Raw genomic sequence first — 13,538 nt, 5'->3', positions numbered from 1 at the left:
GATGTGTGGGAATAACTTAGGCTAGCTTTGGCATGTTCCCTGCTCCGTAACCAAAGTTACTTAGTCATAACTCACTTCAGAATATTATTCTTTATCAGCAAATGATGTTGAGATTATTACTACTATTTATAAATTACCGAACTACAATAGTTAATTCTGGTTTTAGAACCAAATAAGGAAGAAGACTATTTATACATAATTGTGCGTCATCTGATGGAAGTACTGGCTGAATTGCTCTTCATTATATATATAAAAAAAACCAGCAGCCTTCTCCAAAACCATTGTGCTCAGTCAACCCATGCGCTTTTAGACTACTGACATTCCTAGCAATAGATAAAAGTATAAGACAGCAGGATAGATGTGCATGCTTTTGGATATAAAAAGACACTTCATATTAGACCAGTTGCTTAGGAAGCTCTGGGCTATTGTTATGTCTGAATTGCATTTTTGCATAGATTCTGGCTAGTAGCTTCTCAATAGTTCTCACTTTCCTGCATGCAAGTAACCAGAGATCGAACCTGAGGCCAGAGGCTTGCCAGTTGCTTAGATATGCCTTAGGATATCATCTTAATGACCGCTTTGTTTTTTCCCTCTCTTTCAGGCACAATAAAGATGTTGCACTGATAAACCTGGCAAATGTGCTACACAGGGCGCACTTCTCTGCTGATGCAGCCATTGTGGTCCATGCAGCTCTGGATTACAGTGACGTCTTCACCAGCTATTATACTTTAGGAAACATATATGCAGTAAATAATATTTTATTTTTCAGTTATCTAGAAAGATTATACCACATTGATTAGCTCTCTTACAAATTGAACAGTGAGACTCATGCATCTTCAGGATAAGAATGTTTTGAATTTGGCTATCTTTGAAGATCTTTAAACCGACAGATAACATTTATTTGCATTTTTGCTGCTGTTGTTATTTTGGAGGGCCTCACTAAAGCAGCCATGATGTATTAAACATGATTCTATTTCCAGAGCAGTCACATGCTGAAACTCGTAATCAATATGAAATTCAGAAGCTACATTAAATGTTCATATTACATTTGAATGCTGCTAACGTGTCTTTTTTCCCCTCAATCCCTTTTTTCAGATGCTTGGGGAATACAACCACTCAGTACTATGTTATGATCATGCTTTACAGGCAAAACCAGGGTTTGAACAAGCAATTAAAAGGAAGCATGCTGTCCTATGTCAGCAAAAGCTTGAGCAGAAACTGGAGGCTCAGCACAGGTAGTGAATTTATCCTCAAAATTCATACACAGGCTTGTTCAGATTTACTTTCTTGTTTACTACTTCCTTAAAATAAAATATAAAACTGCATAATTTTAATCTAAGGAAAATTAAAGCACACACTGCAGCATTGAAAATCAGCTGCATGGTAGCATGCTGTAACTTAACTGTATCGTTTAATAAAACCTAAGAAACAAGTATACAGAAAAATCAACCTTGAAAGTAAGTACTGACATAAGTGTGTAAGCAAAAGCTATTTTAAGCAACTTAAATGTCCTTTTCTTTGGTGTTAAATTTTTCAAGATCACTTCAGCGAACATTAAATGAACTGAAGGAATATCAAAAGCAACATGACCATTACTTAAGGCAGCAAGAGATCTTAGAAAAGCACAAGCTGATTCAGGAAGAACAGATCCTGAGGAACATTATCCATGAAACACAGATGGCGAAAGAGGCACAACTAGGTATCTGTTGTGTAACAAGATGTTCATTGGGAAATGTAAAAGCTGAAATGAAATTTGTATGTTTGTCCAAGGAATTCTGTTTCAGGTAAAACCAGGGCTTTTGAATAAACCAGCTCACTGACTAGAACACTTCCTGACGGCATATTAAAAATGCCAAAAAGTTGCATTTTAGTGTGTTCTGCTCTAACAAACAGACTCTCCTTTTAGCATGCAGCCCCTTGTCTCCACTACAAAAAGCCACTTTTGAAGGTCACAGGACCTTCTGGAGTAACATTCTGTTAAACATGAGAGTCTCTGTTTAACAGAGTTTCTGTTTAATTCTGTTAAATTCTATGTTTAATTCTGTTAAACATTCTGTTAAACCTGAGAGGAAAACCAGCAACCTTCCTTGTTCAAAAGAAATGTGTCACATGCATGAGCCTCTGAATTCTGCCTGTAAATTCAATGTGCTCCAAAGTACTAAAAATGCATGTTTCTTAAGAGCCCTGTAGTCTGGAGCCAAGGTTAGCAAATGCATTTCTTTCTGACAAAAACTGAAGTGCTGGCCAAGATAGCCAATATGCACAAGCTCTATGTGGACCAAGATAGTGAGTAATTTATTATCTAAAATGCTCTTCCTCCATGCAGAATCAAGAAACATAATAAAAAAGGGAAATTAAGAATCATTTGTTTTCGGATGCTTAGCTTGGAAGAGATCTGTTAGGTATATCTTCTTGATCCTAAATGCTGTCAACCATAATTTTGTTAGCTTTTAACTTGAATTTCATGTTTATATACTGCAGGAAACCATCAGATTTGTCGCCTGGGCAACCAGCAGCACAGTTTGCATTGCCAGTGGGACCAACCTGTCCGTTATCACCGTGGTGACATGTTTGAAAATGTTGAATATGTTGAGGTTTGTCTGTAGAGCATTGCTCTCCCTGCTTCATGATCTATAGTGAGGGGTACACATCTTCCTGAGGTGTCTAAAGATGAGGATATTCCTTTTATACCTATTTCTATTTACCCTAGCACAAGATTTTAAAACAAAACTGGGGTGCAGGGAGTTCTACTCAATCCAATATGTAGGTTCCCTTTGGAGCCCCATCTTCCATCTTGGAAGGCATAAACTGCCTGGTTCCTAAACACAACAGACATTATGCATTCATTCCAGGTTGCTGATCACTGTATCTTGTCCTGAGCATCAGACGGAAAAAAGCACCCAGATATTGAAACAAACTTACTTTGTGGCTCCCTGCCTCATCTTTGGATTTTGATCAACAATAACTCCTTCATGGTGTGCTCAGATGCTAGATACGTGATGAATGGGTTTCAGGGAAAACAAAACTAACTTTCACACTGTTCATCAGGAGAAGGAAATTGAAAGTATTGTCTAGCAAAATGTGTTGTTGTTTTTTAATGCTTTGAAGAAAGATTGTGCCTGCTTTAGAACCTGTAGTTCTGAAGTTTGGGGAGGTGATTTGCACTGCTGCTTAAAATTATTAATATCAGGGCTGTTGATTTTCTCAGCATCTCGTGAGGGGGCTCAGAATTGCATGCTCAGAATTGCACTGCATACAACCCAATGTAGTTAGTTTTTTGTAAGGAAGTAGTTTTTTTCTTAAAGAAGTCTCCTTGAGGTGTCAATTTCATGCTCCAAACTTTTCTTATGCATTTTCTGTTTCTAGTTTGGCAGTGATTCTTCCATTTCCAGTATGACATCCATGAATTCTGAGCTTCATGCAAACCACAGTGACTTTGGCCATTCCTTGGAGTCTTCCCCTTTGGTCCATTCTGTCTTCTCATTATGGGGCCTGGAATCTGAGGCTTACAGAGTAAGTGGATAGGATAGCTATGACTTTTCTTTCCTAGGCAAGGCCTCCTAGCCAGTTTCATTGTTTGCTAGTAGCGTTCTGCTAAAGACAAGTACATAACTAACAATATGCATAAAATAAAGCTAATCTATTTTGGGCCTCTTGTTGGCAGTGGTGTCTGTGCACAAGCAAAATGGACTTCCACTCATCCAATAGGACTTCTCATTCCTCTCCTCCCCCTGCATCCCCAACCCCATTTGCTTCTTTAAGGTGAAGTCCCATTGTGTGAGCGAACGTTCACTCTCAAAGCGTTAGATTCCTCCCAAGGTACCTTCTGGGTCGCTCTGGTTTTGTCTCTCCTCCCAACTCTGGTTTTGTCTCTCCATTCACAACTCCGTCTGCCGCCAAAACTGCAAAGATGTTATGATAGTAAACCATGGTGAACAGACTTCAAAACTGCAGGGCAGCCATCTGACTTTTGTCATGGATTTTGATAAACTGGGAATAACAGCCCAAAGAAAGTGGAAGCATTTAGAAGTTCTGGTTTCTTGCGTTCTGGCGAGTTTTCTCTAGCAAGTAGAAAATCAGAGAGTCATAACTGGTAAACCCACTTTGTGATACCTTAATAAATATTTTCTCTGTGATCAGGAGAAGCAGGATATTTTGTGGCCTAAAAGATCAGAGTGTGTAAAAACCTATCCAGCTATCCCCTCCCCAGGAGAACTACCAACTTATTTCCTGCATCCAGAAAGCAGGGGGCAAAGGTGAGTACTGTTAATAAATCAATTCTTATGTCATTTATATGCAAGTGTAGCCAGAGCAGCTCACAGTAGCAGCAACATAATAATAGTATAATATAAAAATACAGTTATTGAAACATGGAATATGCCTAGCACTGAAAAACCAACACCAATGAGACTAAAAGATGTTGCATGTGATGTTCAGTTAGAAAACTGGAAAATAGGCTGCAGTCCTTTGCATGCTACCTTTAGAGTAAATCAAAATGAGTTCAGTGGGATTTACTTCAGTGGGATTTTCTTTTTCAGGTTACCTTTAGTGCTGTGGCATAGTAAAGAGTGCCAAACCAAAGGTACTATTGTCTGACAGTAATGAACATATGTTCTGCCTCTCTAGTTTATAAAGCAATTTCATTCTACTATGATTGTTGCCTTTAAATTGGTGCTCCTGTAGTCTGAATCATATTCTTATACCTGTGTGGTGTTTGTTTAAATTTCTTAGAATCCATTCAATACTTAGCAGTCCAGGGGATGACGATGCACAAACCGAGGTCTATGAGCCAGATTGTTCTTCCATTTCTGATGCCCATAACAGTGACTCTATGCACTTTTTGATCAAAGAACTAGACGGTCATCTGGATCTGAGGGTAAAGATGCCAGATGATCATGCCAAACAAGTAAGAGATTTTATGATTATATTTGAAGATTGTTAGTATACTTCTGGTCTTCTCTGTCCTATAAATTGTCACTTCCAGACTTGACAACCTTTTGAAAGCAAGTGGTCTTCCCACATAAAATTCAGCTTGGAAATGGCCAAGTCACCACTGAAAGGAAGCCTGTAGCCGTTACAATGTGTTTGTTTCAATTGACAGTCACCTATCTGCAAAATGTTTGAGGCAGCACCCCGCTTTTGCATTACGATCAGATTCTGTGAACTTGGTTTATTCGGTTAGTTGACATGATACAAGTGCAAGGAATCGTTAATGCACTGCATATTAGTGGTGCTTTACATTGTGGTATTGCTGGTGGCTAAGAGTTTGAGCTGTGAATTAGGAAATCCATAACTGGCATCTTACCACTGCTGTGAACTTGCTAGGTGGCCTAAGGCAAGCCACTTTCTCTCAATCTTAGCACTGAACCACCCCAGCAATATGTGCAAAATTATCAGTGCTGTATTGTTTTTAACACTTGATTGGAAGCCGCCCAGAATGGCTGGGGAAACTCAGCCAGATGGGCGGGGTATAAATAAATTATTAGTAGTATATATTATTATTATTATTATTATTATTATTATTATTATTATTATTATTATTATCATCATCACCTCCTTTCCCTCTGTAAGGGACCAGAAGTAGCTGTTGCTAAATCAAGCCAGCTTAGGTTATATTACTGGACTATTTAGACTTACAGTTTCTGTTTGTTTTCTGTTGGATTTTGACTATGTTGTTTTCTCCAAACTCTCTACCAACAATAAGCCTTCATGCAGATAGCATAAGACTTATCTGGTTTTAGCCAAAGTTCAGGTTGCTTGTTTTCAGTTCTACGATCATCATTGTCTCTACAAGCATAATACATTATTTGTTTAATTTATGAAGTTAACATGAGTTGTTGAATTTTCCAGTTGAATTGCAAGGATTTTTCCAGTCTTTGCAATTTAGCCATAACCATCCAAATAAAAAAGTAGGCTCTCTTGGGTTTTCATTTTGTGATAAACCTGCTGATCCTTTAGATCATTAAATTTGAATTACCAAACGTAAGTTTTTTGCATTAAAGTCTTACATTCGATAGGTTCAAATGTATGGTTTTAAACACTTCTCTGTCTTGCACAGATATTATACTCTCGTGTCAACAATCAATCAGTTACACAGCAGCAAATAGGATCATTCATCTATCATGCCATTGTAAAGGTAATTCTAGTGACCGCAATGTATGCTTTTTATTTTCCTCTTAGAGTATATGGATTTTTTTCCAGAATCCCAAAGGGCCCTCATGTACAGAAGCAAGAATCTCTTTAATTTATTCAGAGTGTTCCACTTAAGTCAACTGTAAATCATTCCACTTCTTTATTTTTGTCAGAAATGTTTGTGAAAAGTGCTGATTTGGTCAGATTTTACAGCCTCCATGAGTGATTGACATAGAGTGAAATAAGGACAAAGAATATAATACCACGAGTACCAAGGATGACTAGAAATTGAATTTGTTTCAAGCTATTCTTGTTATGATTGAAAACATACAGGGGCCTTTTGTCAAAAAATATATTGATAGCTGTGAAGCCTTGGATTGACAAATACTGAAGGAGATTTACAGGTCAATATTCCTGCTGTACAGTGAAAATACTTGTATGGCTATACCTATGATTTCAAGAAATATAGCAATCTAGGAAATTGTAGGAAAGAAATTCTGCTGCAGTGCTGCTGCCTTCCAAAAGAAAATGTACAGTGCCAGCTCTGGTAAATGTTGGAAATGTGATAGTATATTCTGAATTATAGCATTTTAACCATACAGGAATGCTAGAAGGATAGGGTAGGTATCCCAGAGACTATAGAATTGTGTATTTGCTTTCTCTATAGAGGCTTCCTAATGGCATATGTTCTATGGACAGCTCACGATATAAAAGAGTAAAATATAACAACAGCAGAATTAAAATAGCAGCATAAAAGCTTTTGAACCCACAGAAAGGAGACATAACTTGTAAGAAAATACATGCATGTAGATACTCACGTTGTAATGTGAATTGTTTGATTCACAGAATACTAGCACTCTTGGTCTATTTAATTACATATTGTATTCTAAGCAAGACTCTCAAGTAGCTTTTGTTTCTGTAATATATATATTTTTTCAAAATCCCTGCTGATTCGCAGTTCTACTTAACTGATGAGTTATTAAACAGATCTTAGACCTTAGACATGAGCCTTAGAAATACAGTAACACCTTCCGCATTATATAGGGCCATAATCTTGCAAAACTGCAGTTATGCAAATCTGTTCTTTTATTGTTAATGCTGCTTTTGATGCAAGCCATAAATACTGCAGAAAGCACTTGGATAGCTGTGAAATGGGGGCTAAACATGCTGCCTGCCCTTGGAGACTCCAGCCATTGAGAATCAAGCCTGCTCTCATCTGCATCAGCACATCCTATGTTCCTTCTTTCACTAGGGTGTGATAGAATATTGGGAAGTGGTTAGATCAATGTTTTGCTGTGTGCAGCTGATTTGTATATGCATGACCCTCCAGCAGTGATCTCTGCAAACACCTGTAGCTATGGTAGTCTAACATGGTAAAGCATGGAATGAGATTAATGAGGGTAGCCTTTCTTTTTTGTGGTTAATTTCAGGCAAGGGATCCCTTATGGTTGGTTCTCAATGAGGCTGGCCTTTACTGGCGTGCATTTGGAAATGGCACCTTCGCCTTCACTTGCTTACAAAAGGCCTTTAACTTGACCCCACATGAATTCCAGGATATCCCTTTAGTCAATCTAGCCAACCTTCTAATTCATTATGGTCTTCATCTGGATGCCAGCAAGCTTCTCCGAAAAGCTTTAGCCATCAATGGTTCTGAGGTGAGTCTTCGTTTTCCCCCCCTGTTCTGTTCTGTTTGCTTAAGTAGGATTGAAGCAGAAGTACCGTATTTTTCATCCCATAGGACGCTCTGTCCCATAGGACGCACCTAGTTTTTTGGGGGGGAAATAAAGGGGGGGAAATTCCTTTATTTCCCCCCCAAAACCAGGTCGGGAAACCAAACCAGGTCGGTGAACCGCGGTTTGGCGGCGCTCCGCCTCCCCGCTGTCCCCCCGCTGTCCCCCAAGCGCGCTTCTCCCCAGCGCCAGCCTCCAAACCAGGTCGAGGAACAGCGGGATGGCGGCGCTGCGCCTTCCCGCTGTCCCCCGAGCTTGTGGGGCTGGCCGATGTCTGCCCGAAGCGCGGGGCGCTCTGCTTCAGCGCGCACCACACTCCGTGCAGCAGGCTGCTATCCGCACCCTAGGGAGCCCTGTGGGAACTCCCGCGGGCTCCCCAGGCTTGCTGATAGCTTCCTGAAGCCTGGAGAGCAAGAGGGGTTGGTGCTCCAAGCTTCAGCGAAAGCCTGTATTTGCCCCATAGGACGCACACAGATTTCCCCTTCATTTTTGGAGGGTGAAAAGTGCGTCCTATAGGGCAAAAAATACGGTATTTCTTTCATACCCCATCTCAGTGTCCAGAAGTGAGTTAGTGGAAGAGGTTTGTTACATTTGAATCTTGGGAAGTGGCTTGAATGTATTGATGTAAAAATATAATTACTCAAAGGTGCCCAGCACATGTTTGCTAACTTCACACAAATTAATTCTTTAAACCCTGTCTTCATTTTGTTCAGCTGCTGTTAGTTGACATGGTTGCCCATTGCTCCTAACTAGTCAGAAATATTTATACAAGAGTTTCAGAACACTTCAGTAATGTTCACAAACCATTGAGTGGAAGGAAGCTCACACAAGTGGGGTTTGGTCCCATCCAACCCCCTGTGCCCCTTCCAAAGCAAATCTAGAGGATCAGAGGACCTCTTGAACAATTGGGAGAAGTGGGAATCTTGAATCCACCCCTTACTGTTCGGAGGATCCCCATACCACCTAGAGAAGCTTTTGTAGGAACAGTGGGAACTGTTGCAGGGCATGCAAAGGACCCCTTGAATGAGTTTCCTTCTGCTTTAGCTACTTAAGAGCCAAACCAATAAATTTATATTGTATCTTATAGGCTTGAATACCGTATTATCAGTCTTAATGTAAAAAGATACTGATATCTTAAAGGGCGGCTTTAAGTACATATGCACGCATACACACACATATTTGAAACAGAACTTCCAAGATGTGAGCATGCTTGTTGTAAATTTCCAGTTCTTTTGACAGCTGAACTGAAATCTGGGTTTTGCCTATGCCTGTGCTGATGAAAGTTTGCCTTTCGCCTTTTTAGCCTCTGACCTTCTTGAGCTTAGGAAATGCCTGCTTGGCTCTGAAGAATGTCAGTGGGGCGTTGCAGGCTTTCAGGCATGCCCTGGATATTGCGACAAAGTGTCTGGAGTGTGAGAGGAGCCTGAAGCTGATCCGCTGTTTGCAGTTCTATCCATTTCTGTACAACATCACCTCTTCTGCCTGCAGTGGTAAGCAGCTGCTGAAAAAGTCCCCAAATTAGTAATTTTATCCCTTCAACACCACCTGCAGAAATTGGACTACTTTTCTTTCTCTCCCTCATTGATAATCTCTTTTTCATCTGCGCTCTCTCTCTCTCTGTCCAATTAGAGAAGGGAACAGTGGGGTTTTTTCAGTTAGATCTAATTGAGAGTAATTTTTGGAAAGCTGTCTTCCCAGAATTCCCTACCTGATTCTCCTTACAAATTGGGTGCAGTGTTTACTAATTAGAGAATGCTAGGATAGTTTCAAGCCCTTCAAGAGCATTGCTCTGCTGTAGGGTTGCTGAAATAGTCTGTTTTCTTAGCAAATACCAAGAACCAGGGAAACAGGGAGAGAATGACCCTAAGCATGGAATAACATATATAACTTTAAACCCATCTGCACCACTATATAAAAGCAGGCTCCCTGTTCTTCAGAACCTGCTGTAAATATTTGAAGAGATTTAGCTTCCTGTTCAAGTAAAGCTGCCAAAAGATTAAACAAATTCTGTCTTCACCTATAGCTGCTAAATCTCCAGTGCATTTTTGCTCAATAGTACTTAAATTTTATTTGAATATATGATTGGAATATGAACTAGTATAATCCCTATCCAATTATCCATATGAGCTAACACATTAGGATTATTTAAGCCAGTGGTTCCCAACCTTTTTGATATGGCAACCTGTAAGTCCAAATTTACTTAGAATGGTGACCCATTATTTTATTGTCACATGAATTTTATTTACCCATCATTTTACTGCCACATGAATTTTGGACTTTGGTCTTCAGCAGCTGTCTATTTTGTGCATTTCAATTGCAAGTCTGCCTACTTTTAAACCATCACTTGAGGCATCGAAGCAAAATTCAACAATACCCCTATTAATGTGGAATTTAATTTATTGAAATATTTATAGTACTCACTAAATTATTACTGGTTTGTTTGTGAGAATGTAAGAATACCAACCATCAAATTGCAGGGTATTGCCTCATAAACTGTAAAACTTTTTTCTAAAAGCATAGTTAGACAATCAGTGTTAGATATAATGAACTACGAGCATCTTAAAGTTTTATTTACGATAAGCCCATTTTGACAAGTATCAGTGGATGGCTTGAGCTTACATTTTATTACCAAGTAGGTGAATGGAGGCTTTGATGGTTGTCAGACATAGTCTCACCTCAGTTAATACACAGGATGCAGGTATTTCTTATTTCAGCTAAGCACATTTCAAATCACCCTTGGCTCAACTATTTACTCAGCCTCTAATTTGTGGGTGTTTACAAGCACCTTGTGGCAAGTTATCACCAGATCTGCTGCAAGCCGCCAGAGAAAAGTTTACTACCATTACAATGTGAAACTTGACCCTTTCTGGCATTTGGTTACAAGTATCAACACAGCATTATAATATGCCAAAAAACCCCAAAATGTTACCTGAGGTATTATACCAGTTAAGGATTAAAAGCAATAATCCTTTTGGGTTTATTTATACAACCGATGAGACATTTGCACAAGCATCACAACCCACAGGTCGAGAAACGCTGATTTAAGGGATGGAGTTGCATGGCATTACCCTACTTAAGTTTCATCTCTGTGCCAAAAGTTTATTTTCCCATGTTTCATAAAGAGATACCTTTCAAGGGATTAGAAACAGGACCGCATATTTGCATCCAGGTTCTTAGCATAAGTGCAGAACCTAGAGTCAGACTTCTCAGAATCCCAGCTTTCAAAAAGGGAAGTTTTCCATTTCAGTTGAAGGGAGAAGTTTAAAGCTATGCTTTTGTACAAGGCTTAAACCACTGTGGTGCTGAGCAAGACTTCTTGAAGTCTGAGCCGGTAGTGAGGGGGGTAGACAGAGTTTCCTGTAGTGTACAAGCACTTTTCCCCCTCCTCTGTGGCTGGTGGCTGTTAAGACTGTTGGCTTCCACTTCATTGTCCTCCCAACGCCCAACCTTCATTCTTCTCTTCTCTTTTTGTCATACCTGACATTGTCAAAACATTTCCAAAGTCTTAGGGTGCAAGTAGAACCCCAGGATGCAGGAAATGTTTGTGAGCTTCCGGAACCAAGTGAAGAAACTTTCCTTTACATTCAGTGCTGGTTACAGATTTTCACTACTGACTGTTATTCAACCCTTGGTTATACAAAGTGTTAAAAATCACACATATATGCACTTCTGAGTAGTTTAGGATTGCTAAATTCAAGGCCATCTACTGGGAAAGCGCAGGATCAGAATACTAAAAACTCTGCCTTTGCAACTTGAGATTCTCATGACTGATAGAATATGTGAATTTTTCATGTTCGTCTGTCTTTTGAAGTAAAATCCCAATCTTCTGTTACATTTTCAACAAGTATGGCAACAAAACTATGCACAGAGTATGGGTTTTATTGAAATACGGGTTGTAAGGACTGCATCATTCTGATATGTTAGTTCTTTTGGTTGCATGACTGTTTGTGGGAAGGAAGTAAAAAGCTTTCTTCTCTCTATTCATAAGAATGATGGTCCCAATGTGGTTGTTCCCAATTTGACACTAATCTGGGTTCATAAGGATTATATTTCTTCCCTCTGTTCATAACTATTAATAGCGCTCAGAAAAATAAATAAATCAAGATCTACCAGTGGGAAAGTGGACAAAACATTGGTTCAATATTGGAAGCTTCCATATTTACATTGTTCTCTCTCTTGCTCTTCATGTGCTGTGTTCCTTTCTTTTATAGACTACAAAGGTGGGCAACACTTCAGGTCATCTTGTCTATCCCCTGCTAATGTGAGAACATTAGACATTTGAACATGAGAAATGGTGTGGACATTTCTTTTGTTGTTATTTTTAGAATGTGAAATAAACATTCTAATGACTCCAGCTTCTGACACTTGATTTTTTATTTTATTATTTTATTGCGGGATTGAAAAAAAGGGAAAGTGAAAAGAAGAAACCAGGAATTTGCCAGGATGTCTGATGATCATTGTTCTGTGTTCTATCTTTTTTTTTCCCTTAATGGGATCAAAAAGAAAAGAAAAAAAAACCTCCTTATAGGAATCAAACCTTTGAAAAATATTTCAGCATATCTGAAGCACAGGGACACCCAGAACTGACTGAGTCCATCTAGCTTGTTATTGTATATGCCATCCTTCCCCAGCCTGGTGCCCCCCAGATGTTTTGGGCTACAACTCCTGTTGGTCCCAGCCTGTGTGAACATGGGGCAGGGATGATGGTGAATGAAGTTCAAAACATCTGGAGGGCACCATTTGGATAATGCCAGTCTACTTTGACTGGCAATAGCTCTCCAGGGATTGAAACAGGGATCTTTCCCAGTCCTATCTAGAAATGCCAGGGATTGAAACTGGGATATTCAGCATGTAATGCATATGCTCCACCACTGATACACAAAAAGTAGATGGTGCAACATTGGTGTAGTGAAGTTTTGTGCCACGTAATCAAATAAATAAAACCTACATGTAGGGTTTGCTTGCATTTCACAAGTTACTGGTGCTAACTCCTATTTAATGGAAAGTCATTACTTTATGGAACACAAGTCCGGTAATCTTGAACGCATCCGGATTAAGGTTCAGTAATAATACACAACTAAATACCCAGTTGAGTATCACCACTATTGTACTTGTTGCTGCACCAGTTAGTTATGGGGTGAGAGTTAATCACATTGATGAATTACCATCTCTCTGAGCACAACTCTTCAGCATTCTACTAATTGAACTGACCATGGTGCAGAAATGGGATGGCATGTTGTACAGGCATACCTTGCTTTATTGCGCTTGACAGATTATTGCTTCTTACAAAGACGCAGTGTAGCTGCAAGCATTCTGGCTGCTTCCAGGGGAAGGAAGCTTCGCCCTGCCCCTGCCATCCAACTTCTGGCCACAGGAGTAGAACTGGCTAGGGCTGGAGCTAGGTTTCCCCCCACCCCTGCAGCTGTGGGGTGTGTGGCTTAATAGACTACAGTATCATGTAAACATAACTTGCATATGCACTAAGAAACAAAACAAAAAGTGCTTTATTGTGGTGGTCTGGAACCAAACCTGCAATATCTCCATGGTATGCCTATACACTCCCGTTACTTTTGGTTTCTTACTATAAAGGTGGAAGAATGAAAGGGCTTCAGTAGCAATAGATCCTACTTCTCCCTTGACATACTGGTTTAGCAGTGTGATAACGAGTGATTTTTA

The 13,538-nt window shown here is 39.6% G+C and overlaps 1 protein-coding gene across 4 annotated transcripts in view; it reads left to right on the top strand.

The window, feature by feature from the left end:
• The window catches only part of TTC17 (tetratricopeptide repeat domain 17), a 54,264-nt gene that overhangs the window by 15,874 nt on the left and 24,852 nt on the right, over positions 1-13,538 (top strand). For 3 of the 4 annotated variants that reach the window (XM_081891245.1, XM_081891248.1, XM_081891247.1), the window contains exons 7-16: positions 602-746; positions 1,096-1,235; positions 1,539-1,699; positions 2,482-2,594; positions 3,367-3,513; positions 4,141-4,256; positions 4,732-4,906; positions 6,059-6,136; positions 7,563-7,787; positions 9,166-9,352. In XM_081891245.1, the coding sequence (XP_081747371.1) occupies positions 602-746; positions 1,096-1,235; positions 1,539-1,699; positions 2,482-2,594; positions 3,367-3,513; positions 4,141-4,256; positions 4,732-4,906; positions 6,059-6,136; positions 7,563-7,787; positions 9,166-9,352 (1,487 nt within the window). The remainder of the gene's footprint in view (positions 1-601; positions 747-1,095; positions 1,236-1,538; positions 1,700-2,481; positions 2,595-3,366; positions 3,514-4,140; positions 4,257-4,731; positions 4,907-6,058; positions 6,137-7,562; positions 7,788-9,165; positions 9,353-13,538) is intronic. The other variant, XM_081891246.1, reaches the window with a different exon arrangement.

This window comes from Podarcis melisellensis (assembly GCF_964234715.1).
Source record: "Podarcis melisellensis genome assembly, chromosome: 1".
NCBI lineage: Eukaryota > Metazoa > Chordata > Lepidosauria > Squamata > Lacertidae > Podarcis > Podarcis melisellensis.
This window is presented reverse-complemented; position numbering and strand designations above follow the sequence as displayed.